Source organism: Lissotriton helveticus, chromosome 11, assembly GCF_964261635.1.
Source record: "Lissotriton helveticus chromosome 11, aLisHel1.1, whole genome shotgun sequence".
NCBI classification, from domain to species: Eukaryota; Metazoa; Chordata; class Amphibia; order Caudata; family Salamandridae; genus Lissotriton; species Lissotriton helveticus.
Window position 1 is genome coordinate 423,850,270 of NC_136072.1, and position 19,067 is coordinate 423,869,336.

The window sequence follows — 19,067 nt, forward strand, 5'->3', positions numbered from 1 at the left end:
TTAGAGGTTGGCCAATGGGTTACTGCTACACAAACATGATGGATATCCCGTCTGCCTTATTACAACTGCATTATATCCTAAGGCACCTTCTTGCCCTTGACGTGACAAGTGGGAAAGGGAATCGGTCATTGTCAAGCGTGCTCAACCTCTCTGACGACAGTTAAGGATGCGGCGAGATCCTGTAAGGGTGCAGAGTTTTGATTATTCATTTTGTATATTCCAAAAACAGAATCAAAAAGAGCAAAATTACACCGTTCTTAAAACCAAATCCAACATCATGACGGTGGATGGCTTGAAACCAGGGACTACGTACGTTTTCCGAGTTCGCGCTCACACTGAAGGTGGCTTTGGAACATACGGAGGGGAGATAGAGCTTGAAACAAGCAACGAAGGTAAGTCCCCACCATTAATGGAGTTCAGCACATTGACTCTTCCCATCTCTATGCTCTCTTTTCAGAGGTATGGTCACCTGAGGCATACTCACCACTTCAGTCACTTTCCACATAGAGTTTTGCAGGGTTTATTGTGAGCCAGTGGTTGCTGGTGGGGAACACCAGCACTAATTGTTGGGGACTGAGACACATTTTTCTTCTTCGGACATTTCCCAGGAGCAAGAGAGAAAAATCATGTTAAGGGGAAAAGAAAGAGCAAGAGAAAGAAGGAAAAACTGCCACAAAGAGAAGAAGCAGAAAACCTCCCGGCATGAGATAAAAGGGCAGGAAATGTCTGGTAGTGGATTTAAAGGGCCCATGGTTTGAGACTGCAAATCTTTGGTATTCATTCCAATGGCGTTTAATAGCACTGGCCAAGTGCTTCTGAGCACAGCTTTGGGCACCAGCACTAATTATCTTACAAATTAACCACTGGAGTTTTGTACCTTGACAGGCCTCCACCACTTCACAGAGTTGAGAATCGGGCGACTCTTCTGAATCACACCTCTGATTCATTATAGTTTGTGCTATGTTGGCAGTACCTCCATACTCTCATCCTTCTCTTGTTGTGCTGGAGCCATGTCATCCCCATGTGTCCACTTTTGCTACAAATCTCCTTTCCTAGTGACAGCCTTGGACCTGTATTACATCTAAATTGACTTGAGAATTCTTACAGTCACAACTAGCCTTTGGTATCACTCACCCTTTAGAGAAAAAAAACATTTCTGCAAGAACCCCTTAAATGTACTCCATTTTTCCTATGGATCACTATGATGGATGGAAGGATGAACAGACAACTGGGTAGGATCATGTCAGTGAATAGGGGAATGATTGATTGCTAAATTTATATAGATAATGTCTGAGAAATAAAAAATACTGTGTAGCCGTAGATTGTGTTAGCAGGCAGATTAACAATTGTGGACTCAAGAGCTGGAACTAAATCGTAAGAGGAGAGGACTAGTAAGAGCCAGTCCAGGGTGTTATCTTCGAGAGAAGGTCAAACTGTAATGAAGAAGCTGATGAACATTAATGATGGGAGATTTAAGAGCCAAGCGAGTGTATGTGAACTGCTAAGGGAGCCGGTCATGTTCAGCTAAGCACCACTGCGCCTACTCAATCCGTTCTCCCATTGGGTTTAGTTTTTCAGATGTAACTATGGACACACAGAGGATTTGTGCAAATAAATGTAATCACATGCAGTCTGGGATCTCCCCAGAGCAGTGACAGTCTGGAGGGATTAAAGACCAGATCGGGAAGGATTATAGTCAGGCAGAGAAGAATAAACAGGCAAGGAACCTGCGTGTGTTGTAGAGAAGGGGGTAGGCCGTGTACATGCATTACCTATGTATAATTTGACCATCACTTCCTGACCTATTCTCTCAGTGAGCACTCCCATGCATTAAAATCTTTATAGATATATTTACTAGATTCTCAATACCTCAACAAGCAGAATTATATTGGCATTGAAATATATATAGGACAGAGTTTGATTACGCACATATTCAATGGGTTATTCAGTATGTTTCATTGCAGTTCACCCTCTACACACACCATTCTTTGTATATACATTACTTTCATAATGGTAGATCCCACTCACTGTTCATTCTTTACTATATATTATTATATTTGTACGATATTCCCTTGATGGTGGAACATCCTCTCTCTACACCTCTCTCTACACACTTTCTTATAGACCATTCTATATGTATCCCATCCCCTCAATGGCTTGTCTGTACACTTCTTGATATCCATGTGTTTGTAATTTTTCATTCGGGAAGGGGCGATGTTAGTTATTATTGTATTGTAGGAGACACAACACATTTTAAAGAAATTTAACTTTGCATATGTTGCTACAGATGTTTTTTCAAATTCGAAGAATGTGGTCATATGTGGTTATTCGGTGACAAAAAGGACAGCAGTTTTCAAAGCTCTCTTCAGTGGGGACACTTGGCTGTTGGGGATGATGAAGAGTATGGCTTTTCCACTGTGCAGGTCTCAAAGGACTAGACTCAGATGAAGGCTCTGAAGGAGGCTTCGAGGAGGTATAGCATGATTTATTTTGGTAGGCTGACTGTTGATACCAGGCAGTGTGCCTGTTCTCGATGATATGGGTCTGGAGGTAGAGAGTGATATATGATGAATCCTAGCGATTTCAGGTGTTGATGAGTTGGTGACTAAATTACTCCAGATTGATCTGGGAGAGTCATTATTTGGAGATAATGTTGCTGAAGATGATAAATTCAGTCTTGCTATCAACATCTTCAAGAGAAAAGGGGGAACACAAAATGGTGCCGTGGTCCATCTGTAAGCTCTGGACCACTGGCACAAGGCTGGCAGGTTATTAAGCTAACTCGTCAGAGAACCCTCTAAGTGGCAGATGACCAGAGGGCCAAGGGCCATCCAAGTATGACCTTGGAACTCTTCAGTTACACTGGCCAGAGGATGATAATGGCCCCGGTTATTGCCACTCTTGGCCATATACAGAGGATACCAGGAAACATCACAGAGGGGTGAGGGTGCACAAAGTATCCAGAGCATATTTGTGCAGTGGATCATGCTTGTCAGATAGCTCACCTGTGCTTGACTGCAGAACCTAGCTCTCAACTATATCTGGCAAAGAATTCCTGAAGTGTTTCAAGATACTCTGGGCCACTCCTTAGGTCTCCAGGGCTGGCTGAGGAGTCTCCTTAAATGTAAATCTCTATGCAGGTAGAACAGCATGCCTCTGGCAGAGCATAAAGGTTTGTCCATATGTGGGGTTGGGAGTAGAATCATTCAGCTTTAAGTTTAATTCAAAAGAACAGCACAGGCCCACACTGATCTTGCATATGTGCGGTTGGTCAGTATGAAGTGGAGCTCTAGGCACCAAGTGGTCAAACTCTAGATTACTTTCTTGCTCTCTGGGAATACAATGAGCATTCCAGCCTGCCTGTCAGACAGCCAGGGTGAGGTGGTGTAGTGGTTGCAAAGGATAGGTTTGACCTTCTCCCAGCCTTGTTAGGGTGTCATTTATCTAACCCCTTGTGCTAACAGCGATTTCCAACACATGATTCTATACAAACGATATCTCCTCACTGGTAGAAAACTGCAATGTGCATACATTCTGATGTTTCATTCACATGCCCTTTCCTACTGTGTTTTCAAGAAAACATTGAGCAGAATAAAGATAAACTAAAGCGTGATTGTATGTTTTTTGTTCTATAGACATGATTGCCATTGGAGACCCAAACCAGGCCACCATTCTGGCTATCTCCATCGCAGGCGGGATTGTCCTCCTTGTATTCCTCGTTACTTGCTTCGTCGTGAGCGGGAGGTAAGAGCTCGAATTACATCTGCAGGTCTCCTTATAGAAATAACCTCTACATTATAACTTACCACTATTGCTGGTGTGTTCATAGCCACAAAGGAGCAGTTGTATGTCCCAATATTGAGTTTTAAGTATTGTCCAGAAACAATACCTACTACCATAAAATCGTGAAGGATAATATCTATCTATCTATCTATCTATCTATCTATCTATCTATCTATCTATCTATCTATCTATCTATCTATCTATCTATCTATCTATCTATCTATCTATCTATCTATCTATCTATCTATCTATCTATCTATCTATCTATCTATCTATCTGTCTATCTATCTATCTGTCTATATATCTATCTATTTATCCTATTACTATTCTTAACTCCACATCTACTAAACTTGAATATATATATATTGGCACGTTAAATGATTGGAGAGTTAAGTATAGTAAATCTTTATTTACATATAGATGCTTACCATCACAATATTATGGCAGTTGATATTTTGTCTTGATAATCTAGCTGAATTATATTATATTTAAAACTCTATATTGTGGTGGAATATATACATAAATATGTATGGGTGCCTCCTCTTATCACGCCTTTTATATGCCTTATACTGCTGTATCTCCTCTAGTAGAGCTTGTTTATCCCATGTCTATTTATTGCCTGCCCGACTCCTCTTGATTCTGGTAATCAGGGATCCTTCAATATGGCACCTTACTTGCAGCTCTGAAAATAATTACTGTTCTCTGAGCATCAGGATGTTTTACTAGTAAAGTTATTTTCATGTCATGGCATCAGACAGGAGTAGAGCTGGCTATATGAAGGGCCCCTACAATTGTGTGGGAATGAAGGGCCAAATTATGTGGCATGGTTGACTGAATTATTCTGCAGGAAAAGGCTAATTATGCAGCATAATGTGGCACATTTTGTGATCACATTACTTTATTATTTAGATTTTTGTACAAAGTTAACGCTTCCTGGCCAAAGTTTTCTTCTCATTGTTATCAGTGTAGTACAGCCCCTGAAGATAAATAATCTATGCTAATATTTACATATTGTGATAGATGAATAAAACCGAGACCCATAAGCATCTAATCAAATAACTTATATGAAAACTATGTAGTGATCTATAAATATATTAAGCCTGGAATTATAAATATATATATGTATATATATATATATATATATATATATATATATATATATATATATATATATATACATACATACATACATATATATATATATATATATATATATATATATATATATATATATATATATATATATATATATATATATATATATATATATATATTTAACCATGAGTAACATATAGGTTTAGGTTTGATAAACAAACCTAAACAATATCTATATATTTGTAAAAACCATATTTATTATACATATTTGTAAAAAGATATACACATATCTAGATATATACATTTAAACAAATTATAAATGTTGGAAACAGGGATATGCTATACATCAGTGTTTGAGTATAGTGGCTATGTAGGAAAGAGCCAACTCTTGAGTAGTCTTCTGAAGATGAGATAGTTATCCGTGGATCTTATGTTCAGGGGCAATGAACACCTTATTTTGGCTGCTTGAACCGAGAAAAATGTACCACCCATAGCTTTTTACTTGTATAGTGAAGTTTTGAGGCGCTGTGCCAATTTTAGCGGAGGTTCCTTTGTTTAATGTACTTGGAGATTTTATTCCTGATGAATAGCGATCCTGTTCCATGTTTCAGTACCTTTTCATAGCTTGAGCTAGAAAGAAAAATGTTTTTGTTAAAATATGCAGGCTATGCAGAAGATGATGATCATGTGAGAATCCATAATTATGTGGAAAACATAGAGTCTGAAAGTCACATAATTCCAGTGGCCTAAGCAATATATTTTTAATTGCAAAGATCTGATTTTCATCTACGCTAAAAGCAAACTATTTTGAAATGAGAGATTCAGCATTGTGAACTTTTTTTTAAAACAAATGTGTTGGTGATAGCACTTTCATACCAAAAATTTGCAAACCATGAGTGATCTTAACATATCTGACAACTGGTATGCAAGTAAAGCGAAACATCATCACTGAAAATCTAAATCAACAGATTTTCAGAGTTTGGGGTGGAGCTCTCAGATTGCTTTTTCAAATAAAAATAGTCCCTTCCTATTTTGAGTTACTGTAAGTCTGCACCATTTCATGACAATGAATAATAATGGCCGCCTCCGCACACAGCTGTCCCGCTTTGTCCCCAGCTGGGCCGGCGCCGTACAGACCAGTGTTATAGCTTTGCTGAAGCTGTGTTTCTCCCTGATTGCCCTATTGATCCACGCTGCTAATAATCCCTCAGGCGCTGTGGGAGTTAGTCCAGAGATGGCTTCTTAGATTGCTCTGCTCCAGCCTCCTGCTTGGTTCGCGTGGTAGCGCCGCCTGCGACAGGGCGCAGTGAGCTGCTGGCCTTCCCAAGCAGCGGGCGGCTCAGATGGGCTTGGAGGGGTGGAGGAAGGCTCTGAAAGCCTATGTGCTCTGGAGGTCCAGTGGGCTGAGGGTGGAGGGGAGTGATAGGCCAACGGGGGGAACATCCTTTACAACGCACTACCATTACGATGCAAATTTTACAACGCAAGTTATTACAACACATTGCGCTGGGGGGCGCTCTAGTATAGGGAATAGTTTAATTTACTATCCCACACCTTCCCTACTATCCACGGGGACTGGAGTTGGAATAGTAAATTAAACTATTCACTATCCAGCGCCCCCCAACGCAAGTCATTGTAACGACTTGCGTTGTAAAACCTGCGTTGTAAAGGAATGCGTGGTAAAAGCATGCGTTGAAATGTCATACATCCGGCCAACGGAGGTGCAAGACCCCAAAGCACTGGAGAGAGAGAGCCTTGAGACCACCACCGGGTGCACGACTAAATGACATAATTGGTGGAGAGAATCAGACTCGAGGATTAAGACACAAAGGAATGATACATAAGTAGAGGAAAGACATAAACAGGTACACACAGTGAAAGAGGAAAAAAGAGACAGGGAGAGAAGGAGGTGAGAAGGAATCTCAAAGGAGGAACGTCACATGAGAAGTTGGTGAGAACTAGTGGGTAGTGAGGGTCAGAGCTCAGAAACACCAGGAAAGTCTTTGGTTTAATGCAAGATGAGAGTGTACAGATGTTTATGGCACCGTCTTTCAGTGGAGAGACTTTTGTAGGAGATATCGATGGCAGTACCCCAGGACTGGAAGACTGAGGGGATTGAGATGTTACATATCACATTGTGTTCTGGATTTCTCCAGACTTTACTTTTATGTGCTGCAGAATTTAGCAATCCCGGAAGCAGTATCCGCGGGGCCTGCTAAGTGAAGAGGGAGTCTCATTGAAAGAGACAACGCGATAAAAGAAGCTAAGGAGAGAGAGAACCCAGGGGCAGGCAAGGGAAGATTGACCTCGAGAAGGGAAGAGATACAAGAGTTGACATTCTTATCTCCTTCTTTCTACTGTCACCCGCTGCTTCTATCTTCTTCGTTCCTTTCCTTCGACCTTTTTGCGCAAAACCCTCCTTTTCACAATCTTGGCAAGCACCTGCTATTTCTGACTTCTCACTTCATTTTCTCTCAATATCATGCTCTTTTCATCCACTGCTCATATCTCCCCTCCTCCTCTGACTCTTTCTTCTCTTCTCTTCTCTTCTCTTCTCTCCTTAGTATTTCCATGTTTCCCCCTTTTCATTCTCTTCACCTCCTTTATCATCCTTCTCGCCACATGAATATCACTGATGTAGGCTTTGGTCTTTACAAATATTTTCTTCCGGGTCGTTGCATTCTGCCTATCTCTGCTCATCTCCAGTCCCTCCCCACTTACATCCTGTCTCTCCCTTAACAACTCCTAATCCCCCCTCGGTCCTTTCCTCCCTTCCTAGCACCCACTTGCTCTTCCCTCCGCCTTCTCCCTCTCTCCCTCCCTCTCCTTCTCTCATGCGCGCGAGCCTCCTCTCACCCCCTCTCTCTCTTCCTTTGAATATAACCGAACATTTTTCCTCTGACAGCTCTATCAGAGCTGTATATTTACTCCCGGGAGCTCGGCGCCCTTGGCAGTTTCTCGGTATGCAGGGAAGCGAAATATATCAGAACACACCGTTCTGAAAAGCACTTTGAGACTGAGAGCAGGTCTGAGGAGCCGGGCCGCGTGAAAGGGCTTCGTACTCCAAATCTGAAAAGGTCCTCGTCATGAGAGTAATGGCCATCCGCAGGAGCAGAGCGACCTGGTGACTGAGATGGAAGAACGTATCAGACACACGACGCTCCCTTCTACTCCCTGCCTTTCTAACCCCCCCCCCCCCCCCCCCGCCTTATTGCGTTGAAATAATGCCCGCGCAGCGTGCCTGACAGCAGTCCCTCCTCAGAGTCAGGAGCAGGACGCAAGTCCTAAAAAAATAAATGGGGGACGCTGACGTCACGACAGGAATTAACGTCACGAAAGGTGGCTTGCACTCAGTTGCAGTTTATAGTTATCTAGCTCCCGGTAAAATAAGTAGGGGGACGCCGTCCACCCGCGTGGTACCTCGACTCGAGCCCTGGTCAGGAGCGAATGCTTGTTGTGCGGATTTGCACAAGGAAATATCCAAGGCAGAATATAGAAAGGTCACAATGTCGTGACCAGAATATTGAGGGACAACGTATTGAAAAGGTAAGTTTAAAACAAAGACGATGCAAGGTGACGGACCTAATAGATAGCACCTCACTATATCGCTGCTGTCGTATTAAGAATGGTCGTGCGCAGTACTCAAGCACCTGTCACTCTTTGGTGCCACTGGTTACAGATTCATAAAGCAAATCTAACACAAGGAGGTGCACCGAACAAAGCGCGTTTAGTCCGTTGTGATTTCTTTAATTTCTTCCTTTATTTTAAGATTGATACTCGCTCATTAAACCAGCTAACGCGTTTCGTTCCTCAAATAACACAAGCTTTGGGAACTTCATCAGGGTTTATATGGCTGAATGAAAATGTGCCAGACGGTTGTAGATCGGAGATAGAAAATTCCTTGTTGAGAAGTGGTGCTCCAAATTGTTAAAGTTTGCCACCTTGATAACCTTCCTTCGTGATGCCTGGAAGAGATATCTTTGCATTCCGCCATATAAGCCCTGATGAAGTTCCAAAAGCTTTCGCGCTGGCCTATGCACCACATCAGAACCCAATAGGAGGCTAATATGTCTCAACAGCATTAAGGCGTAATAGTGACAGAGACCAGCATTTACTTATAGATCACGAAGGGAGCACATGCATTTAGTCTCACCTTTGATAGTGGAGGCGATTTCAATATGTTGAGGTTCTGGGAAAAGTCCTAAACTGAAGCAGTTTTTCCCTATTCAGTCCTGGACTGTGCTTTAGGAATACAAAATCCAGTTTCATGGATTCTTCCATCACCTTTCGGAAACACAAGGGTACATCCATGGAGACAACTTTGTAGCGTCCATTAATAACACTGTCCCCATTCTAAGTACTGCGTAGAAGTTGTGCATTCTTTATTAGGAATACCTTCACAGTATCCAGTGCTGTAGCTTCAGTTAGTCTTACCACCACTTGTCTCACAGCTGCACCCACCAATCGGAGCAGGTAACCCAACAGCAACGTGGTCTCTGTTTGTTTAGCTTCACCATATTTGTTCTTGAATTGCATGTTTCCATTGGCTACTACTAACAAGGCAACAGAAAGATGTACGTTCAAGGTGACAAAAATAGAATAAACATTGGCAAAGCCAATAGGTCTCACCTTTGAGACATTTTGGATTTGCCAATGCCTTTTGGCGACGCTGTACAGCATTAGGAAAATGCAGTAAAGAATAACCACAAGATATATTTTAAAAAATGCATTGACGCAGCCGGCCACATCATTTTATAGGCATGCGCACACTTCACCATGCTTGTTGCGCCTACGAAAGAGAAGAAACCACTTATAGTTTGTCAACATTCATTGTTAAGAGATCCTGAACCCCTCATAGCACTAAAACAATGAGAGGCATCTTTAGCCACTCAGAAAAAGAGACCAAAGGACATTCAATACAGGCTAATGGATATTTCTTTCAAAATCTTCCCCTTTATGAGTTTACTCTTACTACACCACCTCCCCAATTCCTCCAAGCAGCAGCAGATAAATAACAAGCCTTTCCCTGCAGTTTGCAAAGGCAACCAACTCTAACTGTTGAAGTCCATGGTGTCAGAATTCAAAAGCCACTTTGAGAAATATTTTGAAATCAAAGTGCACATTCTTCCATCAAAATGAGCTGGCGCAGATTGCAGTCCATGGCGGTGGCAAATCTGGTCTTTTTCCTAAAAAACCTAAGACGTGTCTTTCCAAAATGAGGTGATGGAAGTGGATGGGACAATTGTAGAGCGAAGTTGTCCAGTTTGTTTACTATCCCAGCCCAGGCCCTGGGACACATGTAGGATATGGACTCGAGGCACATGCAGTACTATCAACTTTCTAATTACCATTCACGTAACCGCTTGAAGGACACTTTTGACCCATAAAGGTTGTATATGGGGCTCTAAGTTGCGTCGACCCATAGGAAAAACTTGTGATGCTCGGAAGTGTGGCCAAGGTCACAAGCAAAGATGTGGAGGCAGAGGGAAGGGAGGGTTTTGATCGGAGACACCTCGTCCTCTCTCTGCTGGTGCACATGGGAACCTGTCATCTGCCCGAGATGCCTCATTACCGCTCACAGATGGTGCCTGGTTCACAAGAGTAGCAGGAAGAGCTGAAGAATGGGGTCGTAAGCGCTCCCTGCATAATACAGATTAGTGTGTGTGCATCTGTGTGTGTGTGTGTTTTGGGAGGCCTGACATTACAAGCGATATGTACATGCCAACATGTTTCCCTCTTCTAGCCCTCCGCTATCCTTCTGAATCAGGCCCGGACTGGCCGATGTGGGCACCGGGCAAACCCCGGGTGGGCCGCAAGGGTGGGGGCCGGTTTTGGGACCCAGGGTTCCGTTTTTCTTACAGGGCCGTTTTTGCAGCATCGGCCGAAAACCGGCCCTGGCAAAGAGCGTGGTCGCACCCCCAACCCCCCCCCCCCCCCCCCCCCGGGGTGGGGGGGCCGGCCGAGCACTTTGCCAGGGCCGGTTTTGGTTCCCAGTCTGGCCCTGTTCTGAATCCAAATAACTGACTAACCTATCCACCACTCAAATTACATTCATATTTCACTATACTAATTCAACTCAAATCATTTATGGGTTCCTGAGTAGCATGCTCCTCGACAAAAAAACGATTTGAGGCCTCGTCAGGGGTAGTAAGCGCTATATAAATGTAGTTACAATACAATACAATCCAATACCATAGAACTGCTAACCCACCCAGTAGTATATTAGTACCTCTGACCTGGAAACAATACCCTGCCATTTCCTGCTGCACTTCCGCCAGCGCCGAAGGAGTTAACTGCCAATGTTGCCTCATTCTGCTAGCCCTGGAAGCGCGTTAGTAAACAGGGAAACTTCGAAGCGGGAGGATGCAGGTGGGAAACTTGACACAATCAAGAGCTGGCAATTATCTGACAGACACGTCCCCTGCAGGGACATCTGTCACCTCCGCTGACTCTGGGACTAATTGCCGAAGTGTGCCAAGGCCTCCTGCGCCCCACGCTCCCACTTCCGTTAGTGCGCCGGAAAAGAAAGAGATGGCACGTGTTACCAAGCTAACTTCGTTGCACCGCCTCCAGACCCTTCAAAATAAATGCACGCGGATGTCAATGGTGCATCCGTCGTTTGCTGCCCCATTGCGCCTGCATTGATGAGGGGCAGCAGCAGCTGCCCCCTTCACCCCCTCATTTCTGCTATGTGGAAGCTGGAGGTCCTCCAGGGGCCAAAGGGCGTCAGCGTCACGGGGAGGGTACGTTGTTCCCTGCCTGAAAGCTGTTACAAATGCCCCTTTGGGATGGCAGTAATAAGGGAAGCAATTTTACCTTTCAATGAGATAATTGACAAGTTGCCAATATGGCGTATGCAATCAATCGGTATGCTGATTCAGCTCCCGGGGGTCGAATATTTATACAAAAACAGCGACGTTGTCCTAAAAACTCCAAATTAAAAAAAAAACTGTTGTCGTTTACCCTTAAATCTATTCCACTCGTTCACTTTAACGGCTAACATTATTGTATTTTATTTATATTATTTATATCAAAGATATATTTGGCATTTTGCTAATATCGTTTCTGCAGTCGGTCTGTATGCTGATTCAACTCCCCGAAGTCAAATATTTTATACATAAATGGCGATGTTGTCCTAAGAACTCCAAAATTAAAAAGGTGTTGTCAATTTCCCTTAAATCTCGTCCACAATTCTCTCCTGTGGCTGAAATTATTTTATTACGTTATTATTAGCTATCGAGTGAAATATATTTGCCCCACAGCAGTGATGACTATCTCGTAAGCAGTATACCCTCGTGACGTAATTCATTGGGTGCAACATTGAGGTCATGGGCCTCAATGTGGCAATGACGTCTGTCATTGCCACATTGAGGCCCATGTGAGATCTTGGTCCTGTCTATTACAGGCACTGAAGTCCTGGCGAAAAGCGCTGCCACTCATGCATTATAGGCAGTCCTTTAAATAGGCCTGTACCTGTCCTGTACGGTGCACTGGCACTTTTTAATTTTGATAGGGAGAGTACCGGCACTTCTCAAGCGAGACGTAATAATTTTAATTGGAGAGTACCGGCACTTTTCAAGCAAGACGTAATACGTTTAATCGGAGAGTACCGGCACTTCTCAAGTGAGACGTAATACTTTTAATTGGAGAGTACCGGCACTTTTCAAGCAAGACGTAATACTTTTAATCGGAGAGTACCGGCACTTCTCAAGCGAGACGTAATACTTTTAATTGGCGAGTACCGGCACTTTTCAAGCAAGACGTAATATTTTTAATCGGAGAGTACCGGCACTTCTCAAGTGAGACGTAATACTTTTAATTGGAGAGTATCGGCACTTTTCAAGCGAGACGTAATACTTTTAAGCAGAGAGTACCGGCACTTGTCAGAAACGCACTTCTATTTTTCCATTTCAAGCACTGATTATAGGCACTGGAGTCCTGGAGAGATGTGCTGGCCCTGTCGAATCTAAGGTACACCGGCCTGGAGAGATGTGACACTATAATTAGAGGGACTGCAGTCACGGAGAGATGTGCTGGCACTGCAGAAATAAAGGCACTGCAGTCCTGGAGAGATATGACACTCTATAATTTGAGGTAATGCAGTCACGGAGAGATGTGCTGGCACTGCCGGCTTAAAGGCACTGCAGTCCTGAAGAGATTTGACACTGTAATTAGAGGTAATACAGTCCTGGAGAAATGTGACACTCCATATTTAAAGGTAAGTGCTGGCACTCTGGAATTATAGGTAATGCAGGCAATGAGTGACGTGCTGGTACTGCAGGGCAAAATAACGGCAGTACTGAATAGATGATAGTACTGTAGAAATAGTCATAGAGAGACGTGCTGGCACTGCAGGCTTAAAGTCATGGCTGTCCCGGATAGATGTGAACGTACTGTAGAATTAAAATCACTGCGGTCTTGGCGATTCACTTTGCCACTATAGCATTACAAATATTGAAGTAGTGAAAAAACATGCTGACACCGTAGGCCTTCTGTTACTACATGCTCGAGAGATGTGCTGACACTGTAGAATCAACGATACTTCGGTCCTGGCGAGATGTACTGCAACTGTAGATTTAAAGGCACTGCAGTCCCGGAGAGACGTGCTGCCCCTGTAGATTTAAAGATACTGCAGTCCTGGAGAAACGTGCTGCCCCTGTAGATTTAAAGGTACTGCAGTCCTGGAGGGGCGGGCGGCCCCTGTAGGTTCAAAGGTACTGCAGGTCTGGCGAAATGTACTGTAGATTTAAAGGCACTGCAGTCCTGGAGAGACGTGTTGCCCCTGTAGATTTAAAGGTACTGCAGTCCCGGAGAGATGTGCTGCCCCTGTAGATTTAAATGTACTGCAGTCCCGGAGAGAAGTGCTGCGCCTGTAGGTTCAAAGGTACTCCAGTCCCGGAGAGATGTGCTGCCCCTTTAGATTTAAAGGTACTGCAGTCCTGGAGAGATGTGCTGCTCCTGTAGGTTTAAAGGTACTGCAGTCCTCAAGAGATGTGCTGGCCCTGTAGATTTAAAGGCACTGCAGTCCCGGAGAGACGTGTTGCCCCTGTAGATTTAAAGGTACTGCAGTCCTGGAGAGATGTGCTGGACCTGTAGATTTAAAGGCACTGCAGTCCCGGAGAGACGTGTTGCCCCTGTAGATTTAAAGGAACTGCAGTCCTGGAGAGACGTGCTGCCCCTGAAGATTTAAAGGTACTGCAGTCCTGGAGAGACGTGCTGCGCTTGTAGGTTCAAAGGTACTGCAGTCCTCAAGAGATGTGCTGGCCCTGTAGATTTAAAGGCACTGCAGTCCCGGAGAGACGTGTTGCCCCTGTAGATTTAAAGGTACTGCAGTCCTGGAGAGATGTGCTGGCCCTGTAGATTTAAAGGCACTGCAGTCCCGGAGAGACGTGTTGCCCCTGTAGATTTAAAGGAACTGCAGTCCTGGAGAGACGTGCTGCCCCTGAAGATTTAAAGGTACTGCAGTCCTGGAGAGACGTGCTGCGCTTGTAGGTTCAAAGGTACTGCAGTCCCGGAGAGATGTGCTGTCCCTGTAGATTTAAAGGTACTGCAGTCCTGGAGAGACGTGCTGCCCCTGAAGATTTAAAGGTACTGCAGTCCTGGAGAGACGTGCTGCGCTTGTAGGTTCAAAGGTACTGCAGTCCTGGAGAGATGTGCTGCCCGATTTAAAGGTACTGCAGTCCTGGAGAGACATATTGGACTAGTAAGATTTTTAAGGTACTGCAGGCCTGAAGACACATGCTGGCCCTGTAGATTTAAAGGTACTGCAGTCCCGGAGAGAGGTGCTGGCCCTGTAGATTTAAAGGTGCTGCAGTCTTGGCCGGAGAGACATGCTGGCCCTGTAGATTTAAGGGTACTGCAGTCCTGGAGAGATGTGCTGGCCCTGTAGATTTAAAGGTACTGCAGTCCTGGAGAGACGTGCTGCCCCTGTAGGTTTAAAGCTACTGCAGTCCTGGAGACACGTGCTGGCCCTGTAGATTTAAAGGCACTGCAGTCCCGGAGAGATGTGTTGCCCCTGTAGATTTAAAGGTGCTGCAGTCCCGGAGAGACGTGCTGCCCCTGTACATTTAAAGATACTACAGTCCTGGAGAGACGTGCTGCCCCTGTAGATTTAAAGATTCAGAAAAGGGGGTGGTGATGAACAGAGTGCTGAATTAAGCAGACCACACTTACCCAGTCCAAAGATCAGGGCTTGATCCATCACCGTTTTTTAGCTCACTGCACCATCCCAGCTCAGAACTTGGCTATATGCAAATTAGTCTGTTCCTGTCCCAGTGCATGATGGGAACAGGGCAAATCAAACTACCAAGCCAATTCTTGTACTGGGAAGGAAACAAGCTTCCGGGGACCGGTTTCTGCCATTTCAGGCGTCGTCGGGCCGGCTTGCTTGAATCCTGATGGTGCAATGAGCAAGGGACTCACATCTGAGTATACCCTTCCACGCTTATGGTGGACAAAATGATTCAGAAAAGGGGGTGGTGATGAACAGAGTGCCTGAATTAAGCAGACCACTCTTACCCAGTCCAAAGATCAGGGCTTGATCCATCACTGTTTTTTAGCTCACTACACCATCCCAGCTCAGAACTTGGCTATATGCAAATTAGTCTGTTCCTGTCCCAGTGCATGATGGGAACAGGGCAAACCAAACTACCAAGCCAATTCTTGTACTGGGAAGGAAACAAGCTTCCGGGGACCGGTTTCTGCCATTTCAGGCGTCGTCGCCCGGCTTGCTTGAATCCTGATGGTGCAATGAGCAAGGGACTCACATCTGAGTATACCCTTCCACGCTTATGGTGGACAAAATGATTCAGAAAAGGGGTGGTGATGAACAGAGTGCCTGAATTAAGCAGACCACTCGTACCCAGTCCAAAGATCAGGGCTTGATCCATCACCGTTTTTTTGGCTCACTGCACCATCCCAGCTCAGAACTTGGCTATATGCAAATTAGTCTGTTCCTGTCCCAGTGCATGATGGGAACAGGGCAAACCAAACTACCAAGCCAATTCTTGTACTGGGAAGGAAACAAGCTTCCGGGGACCGGTTTCTGCCATTTCAGGCGTCGTCGCCCGGCTTGCTTGAATCCTGATTGTGCAATGAGCAAGGGACTCACATCTGAGTATACCCTTCCACGCTTATGGTGGACAAAATGATTCAGAAAAGGGGTGGTGATGAACAGAGTGCCTGAATTAAGCAGACCACTCGTACCCAGTCCAAAGATCAGGGCTTGATCCATCACCGTTTTTTAGCTCACTGCACCATCCCAGCTCAGAACTTGGCTATATGCAAATTAGTCTGTTCCTGTCCCAGTGCATGATGGGAACAGGGCAAACCAAACTACCAAGCCAATTCTTGTACTGGGAAGGAAACAAGCTTCCGGGGACCGGTTTCTGCCATTTCAGGCGTCGTCGGCCCGGCTTGCTTGAATCCTGATGGTGCAATGAGCAAGGGACTCACATCTGAGTATACCCTTCCACGCTTATGGTGGACAAAATGATTCAGAAAAGGGGGTGGTGATGAACAGAGTGCCTGAATTAAGCAGACCACTCTTACCCAGTCCAAAGATCAGGGCTTGATCCATCACCGTTTTTTAGCTCACTGCACCATCCCAGCTCAGAACTTGGCTATATGCAAATTAGTCTGTTCCTGTCCCAGTGCATGATGGGAACAGGGCAAACCAAACTACCAAGCCAATTCTTGTACTGGGAAGGAAACAAGCTTCCGGGGACCGGTTTCTGCCATTTCAGGCGTCGTCGGCCCGGCTTGCTTGAATCCTGATGGTGCAATGAGCAAGGGACTCACATCTGAGTATACCCTTCCACGCTTATGGTGGACAAAATGATTCAGAAAAGGGGGTGGGGATGAACAGAGTGCCTGAATTAAGCAGACCACTCTTACCCAGTCCAAAGATCAGGGCTTGATCCATCACCGTTTTTTAGCTCACTGCACCATCCCAGCTCAGAACTTGGCTATATGCAAATTAGTCTGTTCCTGTCCCAGTGCATGATGGGAACAGGGCAAACCAAACTACCAAGCCAATTCTTGTACTGGGAAGGAAACATGCTTCCAGGGACCGGTTTCTGCCATTTCAGGCGTCGTCGGCCCGGCTTGCTTGAATCCTGATGGTGCAATGAGCAAGCGACTCACATCTGAGTATACCCTTCCACGCTTATGGTGGACAAAATGATTCAGAAAAGGGGGTGGTGATGAACAGAGTGCCTGAATTAAGCAGACCACTCTTACCCAGTCCAAAGATCAGGGCTTGATCCATCACCGTTTTTTAGCTCACTGCACCATCCCAGCTCAGAACTTGGCTATATGCAAATTAGTCTGTTCCTGCCCCAGTGCATGATGGGAACAGGGCAAACCAAACAACCAAGCCAATTCTTCCCCGGAAGCTTGTTTCCTTTCCAGTAAAGAATTGGCTTGGTAGTTTGGTCTGCCCTGTTCCCATGATGCACTGGGCCAGGGACAGACTAATTTGCATATAGCCAGGTTCTGAGCTGGGATGGGGCAGTGAGCTAAATAACGGTGATGGATCAAGCCCTGATCTTTGGACTGGGTAAGAGTGGTCTGCTTAATTCAGACACTCTGTTCATCACCACCCCCTTTTCTGAATCATTTTTGGCCACTATAGGTGTGGCAGGGTATACTCAGACATGAGTCCCTTGCTCACTGCTCCATCAGGATTCAAGCAAGCCGGGCCGACGAGGCTGAAATGCCAGAAACCGGTCCCCGGTAGCTTGTCTCCTTTCTGGTGAAGAATTGGCTTGGTAGTTTGGTCTGCCCTGTTCCCATGATGCACTGGGCCAGGGACAGACTAATTTGCATATAGCCAGGTTCTGAGCTGGGATGGGGCAGTGAGCTAAATAACGGTGATGGATCAAGCCCTGATCTTTGGACTGGGTAAGAGTGGTCTGCTTAATTCAGACACTCTGTTCATCACCACCCCCTTTTCTGAATCCTGTAGATTTAAAGGCACTGCACTCCCGGAGAGGCGTGCAGCCCCTGTAGGTTCAAAGGTACTGCAGGCCTGGAGAGATGTGCTGGCCCTGTAGATTTAGAGGTACTGCAGTCCTGGAGAGACATACTGCCCCTGTAGATTTAAAGGTACTGCAGTCCTGGAGAGATGTGCTTCCCCTGTAGATTTAAGGGTCCTGCAGTCCAGGAGAGACGTGCTGCCCCTATAGATTTAAAGGTACTGCAGTCCTGGAGAGATGTGCTGCCCCTGTAGATTTAAAGGTACTGTAATCCCGGAGAGACTTGCTGGACCTGTAGATTTAAAGGTACTGCAGTCCCGGAGAGACGTGTTGGCCCTGTAGATTTAAAGGTATTGCAGTCCCAGAGAGTCGTGCTGCCCCTGTAGGTTTAGAGGGACTGCAGTCCCGGAGAGACGTGCTGCCTCTGTAGGTTTAAAGGTACTGCAGGCCTGGAGAGACGTGCTGGGCCTGTAGTTTAAAAAATACTGCTATGCTTGAGAGATGTGCTTGTACACAGCGCCATAGTCCTGGAGAGATGTGTTGGAATTGTAGTGATAGAGCCAAACTTAGACCTTGTGTTATTACTCGAGTTTGGCTCGGATGGTCTTTTATTTGCCTACTAAAGTTTGTCGAGGGGAAACACAACACATCAAAATTATATTTACAATTTCATTATGCTTTAAGGACCACAAACTCCGAATTCCAGTTATGGATTTTATTATAACAACAATAATTGTATATAAACACACTGTAATATCAATGTATATAGGTACAAGAAAATCAATACGGAGCCAAATCTTCGCATATAATTAATTCGGCAAAAGAGACACAAAATAATGAACTCCAAGATCAGCATGCAACCCAAGACGGATGCAGAGTCCAAGTCCCTTTTCATCAGGAAAGAAAGCATGAAATATCTCTTCCTACACTACTCTCATGAATTATGATTCTAAGTGGCTCCCCTGTCTCAACTTTCGAAGGTGTCAGCACATGTAGACTTCCTAAGAAGTACTCACGTTAAAAATGGGTCAAATAGCTTAAAGCTATAGAGCTCATTTTAAGATGCTCTCAATTCTCCAAAATCTAGAAGTCTGGTGTTTCTGTCCCTGCGCATAATACAAAAGAAAATAATTTAGCCCCCTCCTTTGAGTATCATGTGACAAGTTGTTTCATTTCTCCAAAATTTCCAAAGGTTCAGTGTTTTTCCATGAC

General features: G+C 44.8%; 1 protein-coding gene across 2 annotated transcripts in view; it reads left to right on the plus strand.

Annotated features, from left to right (window-relative positions):
• The window catches only part of LOC144791256 (ephrin type-A receptor 3-like), a 508,479-nt gene that overhangs the window by 349,182 nt on the left and 140,230 nt on the right, over positions 1-19,067 (plus strand). For both annotated transcript variants that reach the window (XM_078665908.1, XM_078665909.1), the window contains exons 7-8: positions 230-392; positions 3,636-3,744. In XM_078665908.1, coding sequence (XP_078522034.1) covers positions 230-392; positions 3,636-3,744 — 272 coding nt within the window. The remainder of the gene's footprint in view (positions 1-229; positions 393-3,635; positions 3,745-19,067) is intronic.